At 40.5% G+C, this 18,725-nt stretch overlaps 1 protein-coding gene across 1 annotated transcript in view; it reads left to right on the top strand.

Annotated features, from left to right (window-relative positions):
• Positions 1-504: 504 nt before the first annotated feature.
• Positions 505-18,725, top strand: part of galnt9 (polypeptide N-acetylgalactosaminyltransferase 9) — a 120,194-nt gene continuing 101,973 nt past the window's right edge. Inside the window, exons 1-2 of the mRNA XM_085424390.1 lie at positions 505-1,582; positions 14,158-14,338. Coding sequence (XP_085280516.1) covers positions 1,342-1,582; positions 14,158-14,338 — 422 coding nt within the window. The 5' untranslated portion in view covers positions 505-1,341. The remainder of the gene's footprint in view (positions 1,583-14,157; positions 14,339-18,725) is intronic.

The following is an 18,725-nucleotide window of genomic DNA, read 5'->3' on the forward strand; positions in this document are numbered from 1 at the left end:
TTTTTGGTTGGCAAAACCTCAAATTCTCTCCTGAGAGTGGATTTGTATTATAATAAACAAATGTTGCATGCCTTTCTAATTCAAATATATACATATTTATTCTGTTTAGCTTGGCGTTAAAACTGTAGTCAAGCATGTGATTTGTGACATGATCCTTATAGCCTACTTCTGAAGCAGAGCGTGTATGTATAGGAGTGCATGCATGCAACCTGAAACATATGTGCGAATTGGTTAACCTAAAGGCTCGGCCTTGTGAATAACATAGAAAAACCATTTAACACATCTTCACACAGATTTCCACAGCTCACCTGTACAGGGGGTGGGGTGGGGTGGTGTAGATTGCTCTACCAAGTGGAAGTACACGCTGCTTCCATGGTCGCGCTATTTATTTTATTCCGACACAACACTGCTTGTGAATATTCATGATTGTGTGCCTCTAAACGTCAGGACGCAGCGGTGGCTCTTCCTCCCTGACAGAGCGGGGAGACTGAGAGAGGAGCGACAGCATGCCAGAGCCCGGCTGCATCGCTCCCATCGACATCGAGCGTCATTTGACTGCGTTTGAGGGCAAATCTGCTCTCAACTCATCCCACGGTGCAGCGCCAAGGGAGGCGGCGATGGTCTGACGGGACACAAACACAGAAAGAGACTCGGAGGCAGAGAGAGAGAGAGAGGAAAAGGGAGAGGGGAGAAAGAGAAACGCCGCTTTGTTTTTGAAACGCGCGCACACACACACACGCATATATATATTTATTTATTTGTTGGACATAAGCGCATTTGGATTCATATTTGCAGAGCGGGACGGATCGGGTGACCACAACGCCTTTGAGGAAGGAGATGCCACAGAGCGGCGAGAGCTGTGTGACGCTTCAAAACCAGGGCTTTTCTTGCGCGATGGACGAGACATATTGATGCTAAGGAACTGGCGAATTACCACGTTGCGGAGGAGAGATGTTTTGCAACTGCCGGGGGCTGCTCGGGAGGATGAATGCCTCCCGTGGCGTCATTTCTCGCTTGTAATATGTAGGTGAAGAGAGTGCAGCTGTTTGTCGACTAGTGAAGCTCATAAAAGCGTCGCTCGCTGGTTGGAGCCGAGCTCCGAGGACGCTACTAACATTTCCCACCTTGTAAGTTCTATGTGACCGGTGCGGTGTCCCACTACGGAGCTGTCCGTGGTGCTGAACGGATCTGCCAGCCCTTCGGGTCTCCACGAGTTGACCTTCTCTCCAGCGAGCACAGAAATCACCCCGCCGCAAGACACACTGTAAGGTGACAAAGGAGGCCACCACTCATGAGCTTTTGACGGGCTTGACTGAGTCAGCCAGACAATATTCTCCTTTCATGGCTGTGGCACGCAAAATCAAAACTTTGCTGACCGTCAACATCTTAGTGTTTGTGGGGATTATACTGTTCTCGGTGTACTGCAGGATCCAGGACCGATCCGAGGAGCTCATCCAGATAGGGCGTATTTCTGACCAGAGGCTGCGAGCCAGGAATGGCAAAGTTTCCAACTTGGTGGACAGGCAGTCAATTCTCCAGAGGCTGGAGAGGCTGGAGGATGTGGTCTACAACCAGCTAAACGGTAGGAAACTGAAGTTCTTAGTTGTTAAATCCGTGATCTATGAAAGCAAAGATTTTATATTTAGCACACAGGGAGTCCTTGTCAGCCAATTTATCGGGTAATAAGATGCGCTCAGGTGAGTTTGACCTGGACCATGACTCATGCATTTTATTTATTTATTTATTTATTGTCAGTCTAGCCTCATTTCTTTGGTAAAAGCGCTTCACTGTCACATAAATTAATGGCTATAGTATCAGACTTGCGCATTAATAGGCTAATTATGCATTGTATACCTTTTGCATGTGCTTAAGCACAAATCGGTGTTAATGTACTTCCCTGTGCTGTCACTGACCTGTTGTAAACTTCACACGAATTTCTGATAATTATCGAGGTCGGTGCAGAATCGCACTTGGAGAAAGTCTGTACGCCAGCAGCATTCCTGCCATTTCACTGGAAGCATCGCTGGTGAGATATGCCAGGTTTAACTGGCAGTCTGCGTTTTGAAGGAGAGTCTAATGTACTACCTGTATAACACAATGACAGACTTTTACAGGATTTCATTACACGGGCATTAGTCTGTGGGTCAGATCTGGTCTTTTTGACCACAGCAGAAATCCTTTTAAATCAGGTTACGTCTTACTCTGCCTTACTGTTTTATTTAATACATCTATGTGTTTTAAGCAGGAGAAGGTCGTGGTGAGTGAGTGGGCTTCAAAAGATTCATGAAATGAATGAGGCATGACTACATCAGCCTCAGCCTCTATGTTTATGTGTACTTCATATTTACATGCACACTTTCTACCAGTACTTTTTATTCTCATGAGCATCATTTTTCTTAAGGGAATTTCTTCAATTCTGATTCAAATGTTAAATAGGAGTGGATGGGCTTTTTGGTCAAGGGTTACGCAACCACACATATAACCTATTTAAACGAGTTTAGCTAAAATATCCAGTGTCTTTTGCATTCCTGTAAGCGACTCTGCACCAAAAATATCTTTGAGTACTAAATAATATTTTGGCTTTTTTTTTTTTTTGCAATGAAGGAAACAGATTTCTTGAATTAAACGTTTTGGTTTTTTTTGTTCCAGAGTGCTCACTCACATAATAAGGGATAAGTGGGATCACAACTAATATGTTCTCAAATCCTGTGATTACCACAGGAGTGCTTTTCTACCGTGCATCATGAACCGTACCAGATGCATCAGCATGAAGTGGCTGACTTGATGATGACTCAGTGACTGCTAAACTTCAGCCTTTTGAAGAGCGCATCCAGTTTGGAACTCTGTATTCACAGTTATTTGGGCAACCTCTTCTCTCACTAGTACAGGAGGGATCTGTTTTTGATCCAGTGATGCCTCATCTACAAAGACTCTTGTTTTCAAGCCAAATAATGAGAAGGCTGCATGGTAGACTGTTACACTGAGTTACTGATTTGTTTCTTGACACTATAGCTAAGGCTTAATGATAGAGAGCAAAGATTTCATCATAACCTTTTAATAGTCAGCCTCCTGAAAGCCGTTTAACCCAGAAATTTTACAATAAAGACATAAACAATTTGAGGAAAGTAAGCATGTCTCTTTTGCCACTGAAGTTGCATCATTTTATCTTAATTCTATGGAGAAAGATTAAGAAGACAAGGTGGGGCACTCCATTCGACTGTTTTCTCTAAGACCCTCACCAATGAATATTATTTTTTAACATTGTTTAGTAATTTGGAACAGGTTTTATCCTATATTATCAAGATGTGATTAACTGCCTGATAATTACCTGTGTATTGATTCTATTTAAGCTAAGTGTGAGTATTGCTGTCATTTGCGGTCCTGCTACTTTCTCTCTGCGCCGCATTCTGTTTTGCTTCTGTGTGCGACTTGAACAGCAAAACAGGGACACACAGTTTTGTTTTTGTAAATTTTAATAGGTAGAGCCTAGCCATTGCTTCAGGCACTTTAAATTTTCAGATGCACTCATATGATTTAGTTTATCCTCTCTTAGCACCATGCTGTGTTCAGGAACATCCTGATGTACAAGTGAAGCAATGTGCATAAGTGTGTTGTCCTCTCCCTTCCCCACTCCTGCTTAACATGCACACATTTTAAGTGGTACAGGGCTTTCTAGTGGATGCTGTGGCAGGAGTGTGAGGTGGGAATTAATTTGCATATTCATAGATCTGTGCATACAAAATGAGGTAACGATGTGGAATTACATCAAGACCATTTCAAGGCATAAAGAGGTTATTTTCGTAGAAAAAAAAATCTAAATATATATTTTTAATGATCAGAGATGAGTTTTCAGGTATTTCGTGAATGCAGAGGGACTTGTCGAGTTAGATGGTGAACGAGGACCCCAGATGGAAGCAGCAATCAAAATGAAACCAACCTTTTATTGGAGGCAAAACAGCAGAAAGAAATAAACTCCATGAACCAACATAGGAAGATTTAGGGGTTGCTCTAATAACTAGGAATCTGGCATAACCAGGGGTGTTCTTGGTGACTGTGGTCCCAACGTCAGATCGTCATTGAGCTTCTCCTGTGTAGTCTTGTGCTAATCCAACACCTTGTATTCCATTCCAGCCTTGTGCAAGTCTACAGTCTTGTCCCTGATGTCCTTTTACAGCTCTTTGGTCTCAGCCATGGTGGTAGAGAGGTTGGAATGAAAGAAATTTGTTCTATGGACAAGTCTGCTTTATATATATATAAGGAGCTAAGGAGATCATGAGAATCTGTATTGATTGATTCATTGTAATCTCTGTGCCACAGGGACACACAGCCAATCCATGGGAACCAGAATTCAGGATGGTTTGTAAGGGATCAAATACTTAATTTACTTACTGACATTAAAATTTGCATTGTGTTGTTTTATGGATATTCGCTCTCTCTCCATTAATATGAAACAACAATAAAAATGAGAGACTGTTAAGGTCTCTGTAAAAGTGTGCAAACTTACAAAATCAGCAGGGGATCAAATAATTATTTCCCCCACTGAAGACAGGATGAAAGTGAGACAGTCAATACAGCAGAGTATCACTGCTACTGGGCATGAGCACACAGTGTCTGCACAGATCTTGCTGACTGTGGGACTCAAGGTCAAGCAATAGGCTTTTATATCTACACAAAATGCACTTTTCAGATTCTAAAGACGAGCTGCTGTCCCAGCTGAAGAAGTACGAGATGTACGTTGTCTCATTCCATGAGTGCGACGTATATTTGAGTCTTTGAATGCCGACTATCTCCTGGAAGGCGTGTTTCCTCTAATGCTAGGCATGCGCTGTCAAAAGAGTCACATCAATTTCATAAAATATTCTCAGACCTGACTTGTCTTTGCTGTTGCACTGCTGAGTCCAAGTATCTGGAGCACAATTTGCAGGTTTTTCACAAGTGTGCTGAAGAGGGGAACAAACCACAAAGTGCAGAGCTGGCACAGTTCCCTGCCTGCCAGGTATCATACAAAATATGACAGAACGAAAGCATTTTTTTGACCTTGGAGTGAGATTCTTTGATTAACAATGACACTGAGCGTCACATGACAAGTTGCTGAATTCAACTGCAAAAGTGCTGCTGTACAGAGTGACAAATGCAGATGTATTACTTGTAAATAATCTCTATGCGGTCCAAATCATAAACATCAATCCGTTTCGGTATAGTCATTTGTCTTAAGCAGAAGCAGGAGCGCACAGTGGATGGATGCTGACTGTCACAGGCCTTGCATGGTTTTTCACAAACTGTATTCTATGGCCACTGGGGATAACTATGGTGAGAGGACTCAACGCGCCAATAACTATTATCATGTCCAGCAGCGATATTAAGTAATCGCCCATTCCTCCTGTTGTTTATTGCCTACCTATGGCATGCCATGGGATATGCAGTACAGTCCAATTAGATTTGAAGGACATAAAGAAGCCAGAGAATTCTTATTTCACGGTTGCCTGAAGAACGAGCACTAGACTCCCAACAAGAAAACAACGGTCAAGCTTTTCCAGCAGCCCATTCTGTGCAGAAATGAGTAACATGAGGGTTATCAGCAGCATTGCTCTGCTGTGGATGCCACCAGCTTTGAGCAATCAGATGAGAGGTTTTAAGCTTGTTAACAAGCTTATGAAGTAGTGTTTTCGACTTAAGTACAACATTAGCACCGGTAAATACTTCCTTGCAGGTACTTAGCTGCTGAAGCCCTCTAAGTCTTACTGACTTAAATGCACACTATAGCTAGATATTGATGGACATTTAGAGAATTTCTTTTGACACTGTTAACATGTTTTATTTGGGGTGTTTTGGTCAATATTGAGATGGAAATCTTTTACTTTAGAGTTAGACATCCATCATGAAGTCCTAAATTTCAGTTATTGTAGGGAGGGGGAAAAGAAGCGCATGATTGCAGGATTAATTCACCCAGTGGAAAAGTTGACTGTGACTTTTAAAGTGTATTTGGGAAAGAAACGTCGATTGATTGATAGATATTCTATGTCAGTTTTGGCACAGCTGGAACAACTGCAAAAACAAACTAATTTGAATTATGTACTGTTCCCATTCACATACTATATCATTTTGGCATTTATGAGATGTAGTGCACAGTGTTGTAGGACTGTCAGCATAAGTATTCTGAAAAAAATGTTCTGAGAAAACTGTGTGTCGAAAGCTAAATACAGCTCAACTTCAAGTAATATGTTTTGAGCTTTAAACTATTAAGTCCACTCTTCTTTACGACATTGCTTCAGTTCATTGAGGTTTGAGGCTCTCACGGTCCCACCACAGCATTTCAATCAGGTTGAGGTCTGGACTTTGACTGGGCCATTGCAGCAGCTTGATTATTTTCTTTTTCAGCTGTTCTGCTGTAGATTTCCTGCTGTGCTTGGGATCACTGTTTACACTACAATCATTAGAATACTTTGATATACACTGAAACTCATGGTCCACTCAATCACTGTAAGGTGTCCAGGTTCTGTGACTGCAAAAACGCCCGAGATCTTATAAAGTTCTAAAAAGATATAGTAAATCTGATCTCATTTGCAGTTGAAGATGTCAACAGTTTTTTTTAAATGTCTCTTCCTTTGCTTTTTGAAGGTAGAGGAAGACGCAGCACTAATGAAACATTAGCTTATTTCAACAACTGAATTAAAATAATTTTTAATAATAAAAGTAATACATTTTATTAAAAGCGCCTTTCAAGACACTCAAGGACACTTAACAATAGAGTAAAAACACATAATAGAACAAGGACAGAACAAAGAACAATAAAAACAAGATCAAATAAACAACCAATAAGTTCACAGTGAATATGCAAACGTGAACAGATTTTTAGTTGAGATTTAAACTGGGGGAGAGGACCAATGTTTCTAATATCCAGGGGTAGGGAATTACACAGCCTGGGAGCAGAGAAACTGAAAGCTCTGCTTCCCATAGTGCTGAGGCAGAAAGAAGTGCAGCAAGTTGAATAGAAAAAGAAGATCAAGTGAGTGGGCAGAAGAGGTAGTTCTAAACAGGTCAGAAAGGTAAGGAGGAGCAAGGTTATAAAGGGGCTTGAAAGTGAACAGAAGAAGCTTGAATACTATTCAGAATTTCACAGGGAGCCAGTGAAGTTCCTGAAGGATAGGGGTGATGTGCTAGTAGGAGGGGTTCTGCTAATAATGCAGGCAGCGGAGTTTTGAACCAGTTGAAGCTTATGGAGGCACTTTTTGTGGAGACCATGTAAGAGAGAATTACATTAGTCAATGCAGGAAGTAATGTGGCTGTCAGTAGTGAGCTGTCAAGGATGACACCAAGGCTCTTAACCAGAGGTAAAGGGAAAACCGTGGAGTTCTCAATAGTGAGAGTGAAATGATTTGCCATCAGCAAGCTGGATTTGATGCCGATGAGAATTTTAGTTTTGTACTCATTGAGCTTGAGAAAATTAGAACTGAACCAGAATTTTAATTTGCATAAGCATCGTGTAAGAGAAGGTCAAGGTCAAGGTCAAGTGGCTTAATTGTCATCCCAACCATGTGCAGTGGTACAGTACACAGTGAAACAACGTTCCTCCAAGAACATGGTGCTACATATGACATATAACAGACAATTGACACAGGAATACATAAAGTGCAATGTGCAAAATTGCAAAAAAAACTGCAAAAATTGCAAACAAAACAAAGAGTGCAGCACCAGACAGAACAGAACAGACACGAGACGATGCAGACACAGCAGTGCAATAGAAATTTGCAAAAGACTGAGTGCTGTGCAAAAAGTAACTTGGTGTATGAAGGTGTTCCTGTATGTATGTATGAGATTGTTCAGATAAGTGCTTGCTAGTGACGTGTATGATGTTTACGAATGTATGCATGTGTTTGTCAGTCCAGTGGGAGAAGAAGCTGGGAGGGAGGAGTCCGGCCTGCAGGAGAGATATAATTGAGTGTCATCGGCAAAACAATGAAAGTGAAGATCAAATTTAAGGAAAATGGTACCAAGAAGAAGAAAATTTATTATGAAGGGAAGAGGGCCTAAGACTAAACCTTGGGCTACACCAGAAGTTACAAGGAATAAACAAGAGTGGAAGGAGATATGATTGGAATCAGGCTAGGTGTGATGCCAAGAGAGGAAAGTCTGTTTAGCAGGATGGAGTGAGAGATAGATCCAAAAGGACGAGAATGTTGAGAAGACCAAAGTCAAGTTAGTGACTTTAAGTAAAGCGTTTCTGTACTGTGACATGAGCGGCTTTTGGTCATATTTGGTATCAAGTAAAACAAACTACAAGTGCTTATATTTTGCAAAACAAACACACAGCTTCAGCTGTTACATTCAAACTGTTCAGCTGTTTTTACATAAACCCGTACAGAGCGGTTCAGTGTGGGGAGATTTCCAGAGCTTGACAATTGCTAAGCTGCTTGGATAACTATTGTTCCGAGAGGGGCTATAGTCAGTCAGCAATTGCAAGATTAAGCTATTTAAAAATAGGCTTATACAACACATCAATATTTATATATTTGGCTATTTTCATTCTGATTGTCTTACTTGGATTGGACACCAATGAAAGTACCTGAAAGCCATTTGATTCGCTGCCTCTCTTCTTTTATCACCTTAGAGCAGAACTGCTCTAAAAATAAACTTCTTAAAAAAACAGACATTGGTGTTAGAGAGCCTGTGTACTGCTATTGTGTCTACTCCTTTTCTCTGACCATCACTGGAAGCATCATTGTCTAAGCTCAGCTGTCCCACAACTTACAGGCACACTGAGGCGCTTGTCATCAGCCATGCATGTCACTTCCTGTCTTTCCTCACTGCGTAGGAGCTGATGGGCTGGCAGCCTCGCGGGTCCAGCTGTAGCACCAGATATGCTTCTTATCTATATGCCCAATTATAGGGAAAAATCTAACGCTGTTTATAGGCCAAGCCAGCTCAAACAAAGACTTGATGAGGATGGAGAAACAGCCCTCTCACTCCCCTCCACGCTGGCAGGCGCTTGGCACTCAAACTCAATTTTAATGATACGTATCATGGTGCGCGTATACGTTTTGCAGCGTGTAATGGTGGTGGCTGCAGGGACATCACATCTCTGCGTGATGAATCCTGATGAAATGAATTATATTATAATAATGACATGTAGATGAGGCGCTGGTTGACAACACAGTTTCAGAAACAGATAACAATCAATTCTGCTCAGCCTTGAGGAATCACGATAACGAATTCAGCGGCTCACCTGACAATCAGCAGGCAGCCGCAGATAATAATGTCAATTTCAGATGGAGCGAGCATCCCTCTTATTTATACTGCTGGCTTAGAGTCATGCAGTGATTACATTACCAACATTTAATGATGATATCCAGTGACTGAAGGGCATAGGCCAGTTTGCCAGGCTGGATAACTGATCATGTAAATTTTCTTCATGATTTCTTGATGCAGAACAACTCCTACATCCTACGGAAAGGAGCTCCTCGTGACTGGGTCCCGTCTCAGTGTTGTAACATTCTGACACACTTCAAAGACTTTTTGCTATTTTTCCATCGACAACCTTGTTCTTGCTTCATTTCATTGCACACTTTTAACCCGACCAACACGGCAGTAAACATGAAATTTTCAATGATTTATTTTATGCTTTATATCTGGAGTACATGAGCTATTGTCAGTGCTTTTGCATGTTTAGAGATAACTTAGTGGTCTAATTGGTATCAATTTCCAAATCGGAGTTCTCATCCTCTTAAGATGCCTGGCTCCCAGATTTAAACCAGTGCTTCTCCCAGCTCTCAATGTTTCATAGATTTGTTTTGGCCTTTGAAGACTTTAAATCTCTTTAGAATGAGTTATTTTCCTCCTCTTCAAGAGTCCACAGAAATCCTCCACCTCCCCTCAGCATCAATATTTAGAACTCTGCTGCATCACTTTGGACACACTTAAAACCACTCATCATTTATTAAAAATGGGGTCATCTTTGAATTTGAGACTCTTTCTTGTAAAGGCCACATCGGAATCATTCTGAAGGTTGTTAGATAATTTATAACTGTTGTGGCTCTTACTGTATCATGTCAGATGGTTTTGGACAAACCATTGAAGGTTGAGAGGAAAGAGCTCAGAGACGGATACAAGCTGGGACACAATGAGACTGAAACCGGTGCATGTCGTCGCAGATGAGCCACATTGCACTGATCCTTTGGATGGGAGTGAGGCCTGAGAGGGAGAAGCAGATGCTGGGCTGTAATTGCCTCAAAGTAAAGTTGTGAAAGTGCAACGGCGCTGCTTGAAGGGCTACTACCACTTTAGAAACAGTGAATGGGAGAGAAGCTCACGGAAAATGTGAAATACATTTTTTTTATGCTGGAATATTAGTTTTCATTCCCTAGAGTTTCACATTGTGTTGTGAGCTTTTAGTCACTGTCCTTTTTTCCTTTTTTTGACCAGAATACAAGAGCCTACTAGCTGGATGCTTTTATACAAAGTACCCCGCAGGATCATGTGTACATACATTTTTAACTTGTGTAGCTGCTGTGGCAGGAGAGCTTTTAGTCCTCACAATGTTGGTACCATGCTCTACCCACAGACAAACAGTCTAGGTATTTCTTTCAGATAAGCTTTCTATCTGAAAGCAGTCCATTTTTGGAAAGAAAATTTGCTGTGCAACAGAAGTATGTGGCTTTTGCCCTTGATAAATGTATGCATATTCAAGTGATTACTTCCAAACCAATTTTACACAAATAGACTCCAAACTCTAGAAAACCTGATGAATGAATCAATGCCAGTGAAAGCTATTTTATTATATGAAGTCATCTCTGGAGCAACATCAAAACAGCAGCTAAATTTAAAAAGAAAATCTTCAATAAAGATATTAAAGCTTGTTGCGGTACAGTTTACATGTCAGCAATCCAACCTTTTGCTAAAACGCTAAAAGACAGACAGCGGCGGATCAGACTTTAAGGTCTCATCCCATAAAGGAACCTTCAATCAGACCGAGGCAGCTGTAGACAGGAGGGAAGCAAAAAATAACGCAGTGACCAGAAAACAAAGCTGGCAGGAGTTGTCCTGCTTCCAAGACACACGCAGAGACAGAGAGGCCCTCCAGACTTGAGACTCTGGCTCTGGAGGCTATCTGTGTTATTGTGTGACACAGGCAGCTATGACAGATGGCTTGTCCGTGACGTGAACCCCACCCATACTTGTCAAAATGCCACCACATTGGCTGGTGTCGGGCATGCTAAATCCCTCTTGTGGGAGAAGCCAGTTTCCAACCATTCAGCTCCAATTACAAATCTTCAGTCGCACCCGAGGATTTGAGGCCATCCAAATATGGTGATTACTCCTCAGTTCCTGGAGGGGGTGAAGCTGAGAGCTGAGCTCTTCATCGGTATGCGCTGTTTGCTTACTGTCTGTGTGTCCATCTGTTGATACGGAGAACAGACGCAGCTCGATTATTCTGTGGAGGCCACAGTGGAAGCTTGGCTCGCATAACAATTATCTGACATTATCCCACAGTTTCATGGAATTTTAAATAGTCAAACAATAGTGAAGGCTGGCACGGACGCATGACAACATGTCCTTATAACAGTCTCTTTGTAGTTTAGACACTGCACAAAAATTATTTTTGGAGGGTGGGCGCTGTTAATGGGAGTTTTGCAATGCGGGCATTTTAATTTTCCCATGGCAAAGACTTATATTGTATTTCTCCCCAGAAAAACACTGAATATAAAAATCGCTATTTTACAAACATGGTGATTGCTTGCACCATAAAAATTGCAGTGTTTGTAAGCCTATAAATGAGGACAACAATTATGTCCTCATATTAAGATTTTATTTTCCTGTGATGTCATCAAAGCATTACTATGTGCAATTAAACGTACAGTGCAGAGTTCTCCAACCTGATGAAAGATTTTCAGCAGAGCCAAAATGCTTCTAGTAATGGCTAAAGTGGAAATAAAGCTGGCTCAGGGCAGCTGCTTGTGACCCAGGAGGGTTTGGATTTTCAAAAGTCAGAAACTCGGTCCCCACCTCAGTATTTTACAGTACTGTGGAGGTCTGCACTTTTTCCCCCCCTCAGCCGAGATGTCACTTTTGACACCGCACAGCATTTTTCTCCATCCCTTTCTGAAAATGTCAGTGTCACAGCACCAAAGCGACGGCTCGTTAAACACAGTCATGAGTCATTTTAATAAGAGCAGAAGGGCGGTTTGAGTCCGGCGCTGAATTTAGCTGTGTTAGACCGAAGGAGCATACTGTAACACGATTGAGGCTGAGCGAGAATGGGCTCCCATTCACTGCTAAGCACGCAGCCAGGCAATCTGGCCACTCTTTGGGCTCTTTGTGAGATAAAAGGACCTGCATGGAACAAGCGCTGTTTGAATAACCACTCCACGGTCGTGGTACTGCTGCACACATGCTCCCAGAATGCTTCTATAATTAGCTGAATAGAGCCATTAGGTGTTCAGTGCAACATCTGGTGTGGCCTTGTTGAATCAAAGGTTTCTGAAAGAATCAGTCATTTTAAATCTACAAGAACAAACTAAGACTTCAAGACAGAGAAGTTGTGTATGATCAAATATTGTTTATACAAATTGATTTTGTTTTACATCTATGCTACCACCAGCTGTTCAGCTGATTCACACATATATAAAATCATGCATACAGTCATTTCACACATGCTAGCAAAGCCGCGAGCTACCACGTGTGTTCTCTAAGCAAATTAAAAATAGTACAATGAGAACAAATGCTTATGTGATGTGTTTGCAGCAGTCCACACACATTCCACATCGGAGATTAACCTCAGCTTTATACCGGATGCAATGTCAGGCTGAAGATGGAAACTGAGTGCAACAGCTTGACAACAACTCCACGGTGATCATGCCAGATTTGGATTTGTTCCAGATTGTTTTTTGCCGATATTTCAGTAGGATTGCAAGATTTTTTTTCTTCCTGTGAAGGTTTTGCTTCGGTTATTTCTCGTATCATTTCAGATAACTGGTATCAACCTCAGACAGAGTTATTAATTAGTCTGCCATCTTTGTGATCTTAATTAAAAGGAAACCTTCTTTGAGTTCTCATGCAATATGGGGAGGAAAAGGAATGCTTCTGAAGTCTGAAAACTGCAGACTAGTGCAATGGTTTGCAAGAAGCGTGAAAACCATTGATAGTTTATAATAACTGAAAAGAAATCCCAGAACTCTAAGATGTGAGGGGTTTAAAGACACACGAATTTGGTCAAATTAACACTATTGAAAGTCCTGCTGTTTTAAAAAGCAAAGAAACAAGTATCTGAAAGTGATTTGCCGACTGCGTTTCTCACTGGAGTCTCAAGGAGGTCCCGATGAAGGATCCTCCAAAGTCTGATCCATCTCTGTTGTCATGATTTTTTTAAAGTTGTTTATGATGTGGTGCTGATGTTTTTAAAGCGCATCCTGCATATTTATCTGGAGCATATTGTGTTTTGGATGTTGTTAAAAAGGCATCCACACAATAATTAGATCCAGGGAGAGTTATTCACAAAATTCTAAACTCTATCTGTTGTCTCTGTAGTAGTAATTTTAGGTTTTTATTTATTTATTTTGTTGTCTGTCAAACACTGAATCGAGAGCCTTTTAACAATAAAAGGAGGAACATTTTAATCTGAATGTACAAACAAAAAGACAACGCACATCTAGCTTTGTAATACGGAGCTTTGATTTGATGACATCAAAGTGATATGCATTAATAAAATGGTAACTTGTACAAAACGCATCTGCAACCCAGGTAAAACTATAATCATTATCCTTCTCAGTGTGGGTTTCAGAGAGTTTTTCCTTTCACACTTGATTAACCACTGACAGTTTCATGCCCGCTGTTCCATATGTGACCTAAAGTTGTGTATAAATTCTGTCTGGTGTCTGTTGTAGAGTTGGCCGTTCTGCCACGGTGTCTCTCAGCTTCAGCTCTTCTTCGCTCTTCCCTGTGACGGTGTGTCGGTGTGGGTGTTTTGCAGCTTCTTCATTGACAGACACTGTAATGGTACCCTATGGATTCCTGGGTCTCAGAGCTGCTGTGCACCAGTTTCTTCACACTGCTAGGCAATGTCAATCACCTGCCCCCTCTTCTCACCTCTCTATGTCTGCTCTGTGTTGGAATTCATGGCTACATCTGTATAATTGTCTGTCGCATGTGTTATTTTCTTGGCAGGTTTAGCAAAGCCCATGGGGCTGGTAGAAGGGCCCGGAGGCCTCGGCCAGGGGGGAGCTGCTGCCACTCTGGGAGAAGATAGCCGCGATGTCGAGAGGAAGTACGAGGAGTATGGCTACAATGCTCAGCTCAGTGATCGTATCTCCCTGGACAGGAGCATCCCAGACTACAGGCCTAAGAAGTATGTCTGCCTGTGTTTCTGCTCATTTTATGTCATGTACATTCTTCTTCCAGCTACAGCTCTACACCTGTTTCTTTCCCCCTGTGGCTGGCTCTGTAGCCTTCAAAAAAAGACTTGTTTTAGGTTTGGTTGGCTTTATTTTTTTACTGCATGAAATGTAAGGCAGAACTTACATTATCATTGAGTGCACTGTGCATTTATCCTCATCCACTTCTTTTATTTATTTATTTATGTTTTGCTTATCCTCTGCGACATTTACTGTGCAAAGTTGAAACAGACCACCATGCAACTAGTGTTAGAATTGATAAACTGTACAAATATAGCCTGAGCCTGAGGATTAGTGGATTTTGCAAGAGCTTCTTGCAGGTTCAGGTGAGGTCAAAAGTGCAGGGAACAGTCATGTCTTTGTAATACTTTCTTCAAGTCAGAAAGTCACATGTGGATGTGTTCTTACTTTTACATATTTTCTTTTTCATGCATGCAGCAGTAAAACGAATAGCGGCCATATGAGTTGACTCAGCTTCTGGGTGCAGGCCTCCACTGTTTTAGATGTTTTTGAATAGACAGCTTTGTGTCAGCAGTATTTCTGTGTAGCATGTCTTTAAGCTAAGGGTTTAAAAGCTCACAGTGTACACTACAGCCTCCAGGCTCACTCTGTCCTGAACATCAAAAATTTAAACACCTCAGAAAGAAGCAGTCTTAGGCTAAGTTGTAGCATTTCCACATATTAAATACTGACCCCCTGGATCTTCACCTTAGCTGATGTTTTTCCTGTTTTGTGTCTTTTTTTCCTGCCATAAAATGGTATTGGTCTGTGCTGTTCAGGGACCCAGGTGCAGCAACCTTTAGCATGTTTGCTTTTGAGAGCAATTTAACTGTAAATGTATATTAGCCATATAATAGCTCTGTAGATTACACAGATTTTATATATAGTCATGCAATAGACTGGCAAACTGTCCAGGGTGTACCACACCTCTCGAGCACCTCTGAAGCAGAAGAAAATGGATGGATGCATAGAGTCTGTGGAAGCTAGCAATGAGGTAACAGATCATTATATATGAACTAGCCGAACTTAACTAAGCCTCTATAGCATGCTGTTATATAGTTTTAGCTCATATTTTTTTAGATCGATAGATGTAGCAGTGCTGTACATTTTTATTTTTTTTTGGTTTTCTGACGTTATATAATCTTTGATGTCAATTAGCTAGCTGACGTAACATCTAACGAACTCAAGCTACCAAATCGTCTTTTTAGTGTATGCCTGGACATTATGCTTTGTTGTTACACCTGGAAAAAATGGCACAGTGATCATTTCACTGGAGTCAAAAGAATTTGGACCATTTTTAACCTTCAGTAGTTTCTCAGTGATTGCTTAATATTAGGAATTGAAGGAGGTTTTGGAAAGAAACTAGCTAATCACGTCAAGATAAAAAGCCAATTCCACTGCCAGCATGCACGTATAAGCTTAAGGTGAGACGCAGCATGTTCCATCAAAGTGTACTATTATGTATTTTCAGGACTTCTTCCACAAGACACTGGACCCTCTGTACTTAGTACCTGCTGTAGGCAAGTTGAGGAGGTGTCATGTAGGCCAGAAACTGTCTCATGCCAGTTTTCATATTAAATAGAAAACTGCGAATGTCACTCTTGTAAATTTAATGGCAACCAGCGGGAGAAATACTGTGGTTTATATCATTAATTTTGCACTGACTGCACTGAATGTCCTATTAGCACATGGCATGTAGTAAACTTGCCCCGAATTTAAATGGGGAGCCTCATAATCCAGCTACTTTTGTTTCCTAGTAATATATAATATAATTTTGCAAAAAAGTACATTTCTACTGTATTTATGGGAAGTGACATGAAAGCACATTGCTAGACATCCCTAATATGACAGGAAGTGCAATAAGATGAAAGCAACATTTGAGCTGTTTTAATGTTAAAATGTAGATTTTATTTTCTTTGCAAAAGAAACCCAGCTGACACCCAACGAAGAGCCTTAATTTTCCTTTTTTGAAGTTATATTTTATATTTAGAAAGTGAATTATAGTTGTGAAACAATAGGAGGTGGAGGAGATGGCTTGGGTTTTGGGGGATAATCGGGGCTGTCAGTGGTGTTGATATCAGACAATGTCAAAGAACAATGGTGACAGGCGGAAACACAGAGAGGAAATTTGACAGCCCAGAGAGGATTTTAGTGTGGATAGCTAATGATTTCATCCATGCTGCTTTGTTTTAAGTTCTTTTTCACACCCAGAAAAATTAGACAAGAGAGGAGTGGGAAGGAGGAGATTGGGTTAAAAAGAGCTTTTTAATTAATAACGTTAGCTAGGACAGCCTCTGGAATAGAGAGGTTTTACGAAAGGTTTTGTTTTTTTTTAATTAAAAGGGTTGGCTGGTTGTTGGAGGCTGCAAGATATAAAAAAAAGTGTGTGTGTGTGTGGATGGTTTGGTTTCCAGTTTCAAATGATGCTGCCTTTATTAGTGTTAGTATTCAATTCAATTCAATTCAATTTTATTTATATAGTGCAAAATCACAACAAAAGTCGCCTCAAGGCGCTTCATAGATACAGAGAAAAACCCAACAATCATATGACCCCCTATTCAGATGCTTATTGGTGTTTGGATTTTGTGCTACTTCCATCATGGACCAGATTCTGACAGCTTGTCTTCCTCCGCTTTCCTCTTTCTCTACCTGTGTTTATGTGTCCTTATATAAATGCATGTATTTTCACAATTCTTCACCCTCATATACCCATATACACAAAGACATTCTCAGACTCCAAAAATAAATACACAATGTCAAACTAGATACAGCTTTTGTCATTTTTATTTTATTTTAGAAACTGCATGAAAATCAATGCAGTGGAAAGTGAATGCAGTTTTTTTTTTCCTTTTCTGTTTATGTCACTGAAGTCGCACTTTGGAGAACAATAGAAACATCAAAGCGGTGCTCTGAGCATGTGAAAGAATTGTTTGGAGGGATAAAATATTGTGTGTGCAATCAACACAACACTGCAACAGCCAGCATTGTTGTGGCACTAGTGATTGTGGATTTCTTTGCTGCCTTCACACGTTGTCTTTCTAGTGTTTTTGTCCAGAAGTTTTCAGCTTTTTTAAGGCTCGTACAAAGCCTTTGAGGAGATTTCTGCCTCGGACTTCACAGCTGCACTGCTTTAGCGCAGGGACCTTGTTCTAGTCCCCCTTTTAAAGTGATGTGACACCAAAGCTAATCTAGAGCTGGTTGTATGACTAAGACTTCAGTTGCTGTAATGTACACTAAATCTAATGAACTTATATGAGCAGTGACCTGGAGAACATTGTATACATCAACCCACAAATCAGAAAGTAGTAGGTACTTATTGTTTCTCTGCAGCGTGTGATTACAGTTATTAAATGAAATTAAAATTATTAACATCTCGCAACTATCACGTGTTAATATTATGATAAAAGACTTTTTGCCTCATGTTTCTACCTGGTAATTGTTACTCGTTGTTGAAGGTTGAGTTGCAGTTTAATGATGCAATAATTATGATAATGAATAATGCTGAATCTTTTTTTTTACTGCATTTGCAGCTCCTGAGCTTGTTTTAGGATCAGAGGACAGAACCTATGAAGCAGTAAAGTTTGGCGTGCTTTGGGGTCTTTTTGTGACAGAAATTACATTTTCAGCAAAACTGTCTAAACACTGACACGCATATCACTTCTTTTGACTGTATTAGTAACATGACATAGGGTTAGCCATACAGTGTGTCAGTCACCTGTCACAACCAATAGAAGCATGCCTTGAATCATACCAGTGGTAGACTATATAGATCAAATGTTAGGAAATACTGTATGGGAATAATATTCATGTATCTGTTTCATTTCTGTTTGGTTGCAGATTCAAAAACAATATACATTAGGTTGATTAAAAAACAGTAAAAAAAAATACAAGATTTTCACTTTTATAGATGCAATAAATAAGTTTCAAGGGTCTCCTGTCTTAAAGTACAACACATTGTAACCTCATCTTTGTATGCTCCCTACATGGACTCTTGTGTAACCACTTCACCTTCTTTTCGCTGACCATACTTATAATCAGTGTTGGTCAAGTTACTTGAAAAAAGTAATCAGTAACTAATTACCGATTACTTCCCCCAAAAAGTAATCCCGTTACTTTACTGATTATCTATTTTCAAAAGTAATTAATTACTTAGTTACTTAGTTACTTAGTTACTTTTTAAAAACACAATTTACAACCTGAGTAGGTGATAAAGCGATAGATCTTTCAGCCCAGTTCTACTTTTTCTGCATAATCCATCATACAAAATGTAATCAAATGGAAAAGTCTCTTTTTAAAACTTGTTTTATTAGTTTTAATCTTTTAACTTTATGCATCAAGCAA

This window comes from Rhamphochromis longiceps, linkage group LG12 (genome assembly GCF_057381845.1).
Source record: "Rhamphochromis longiceps isolate RC_006_pf linkage group LG12, R_longiceps_female_GT1.1, whole genome shotgun sequence".
NCBI lineage: Eukaryota > Metazoa > Chordata > Actinopteri > Cichliformes > Cichlidae > Rhamphochromis > Rhamphochromis longiceps.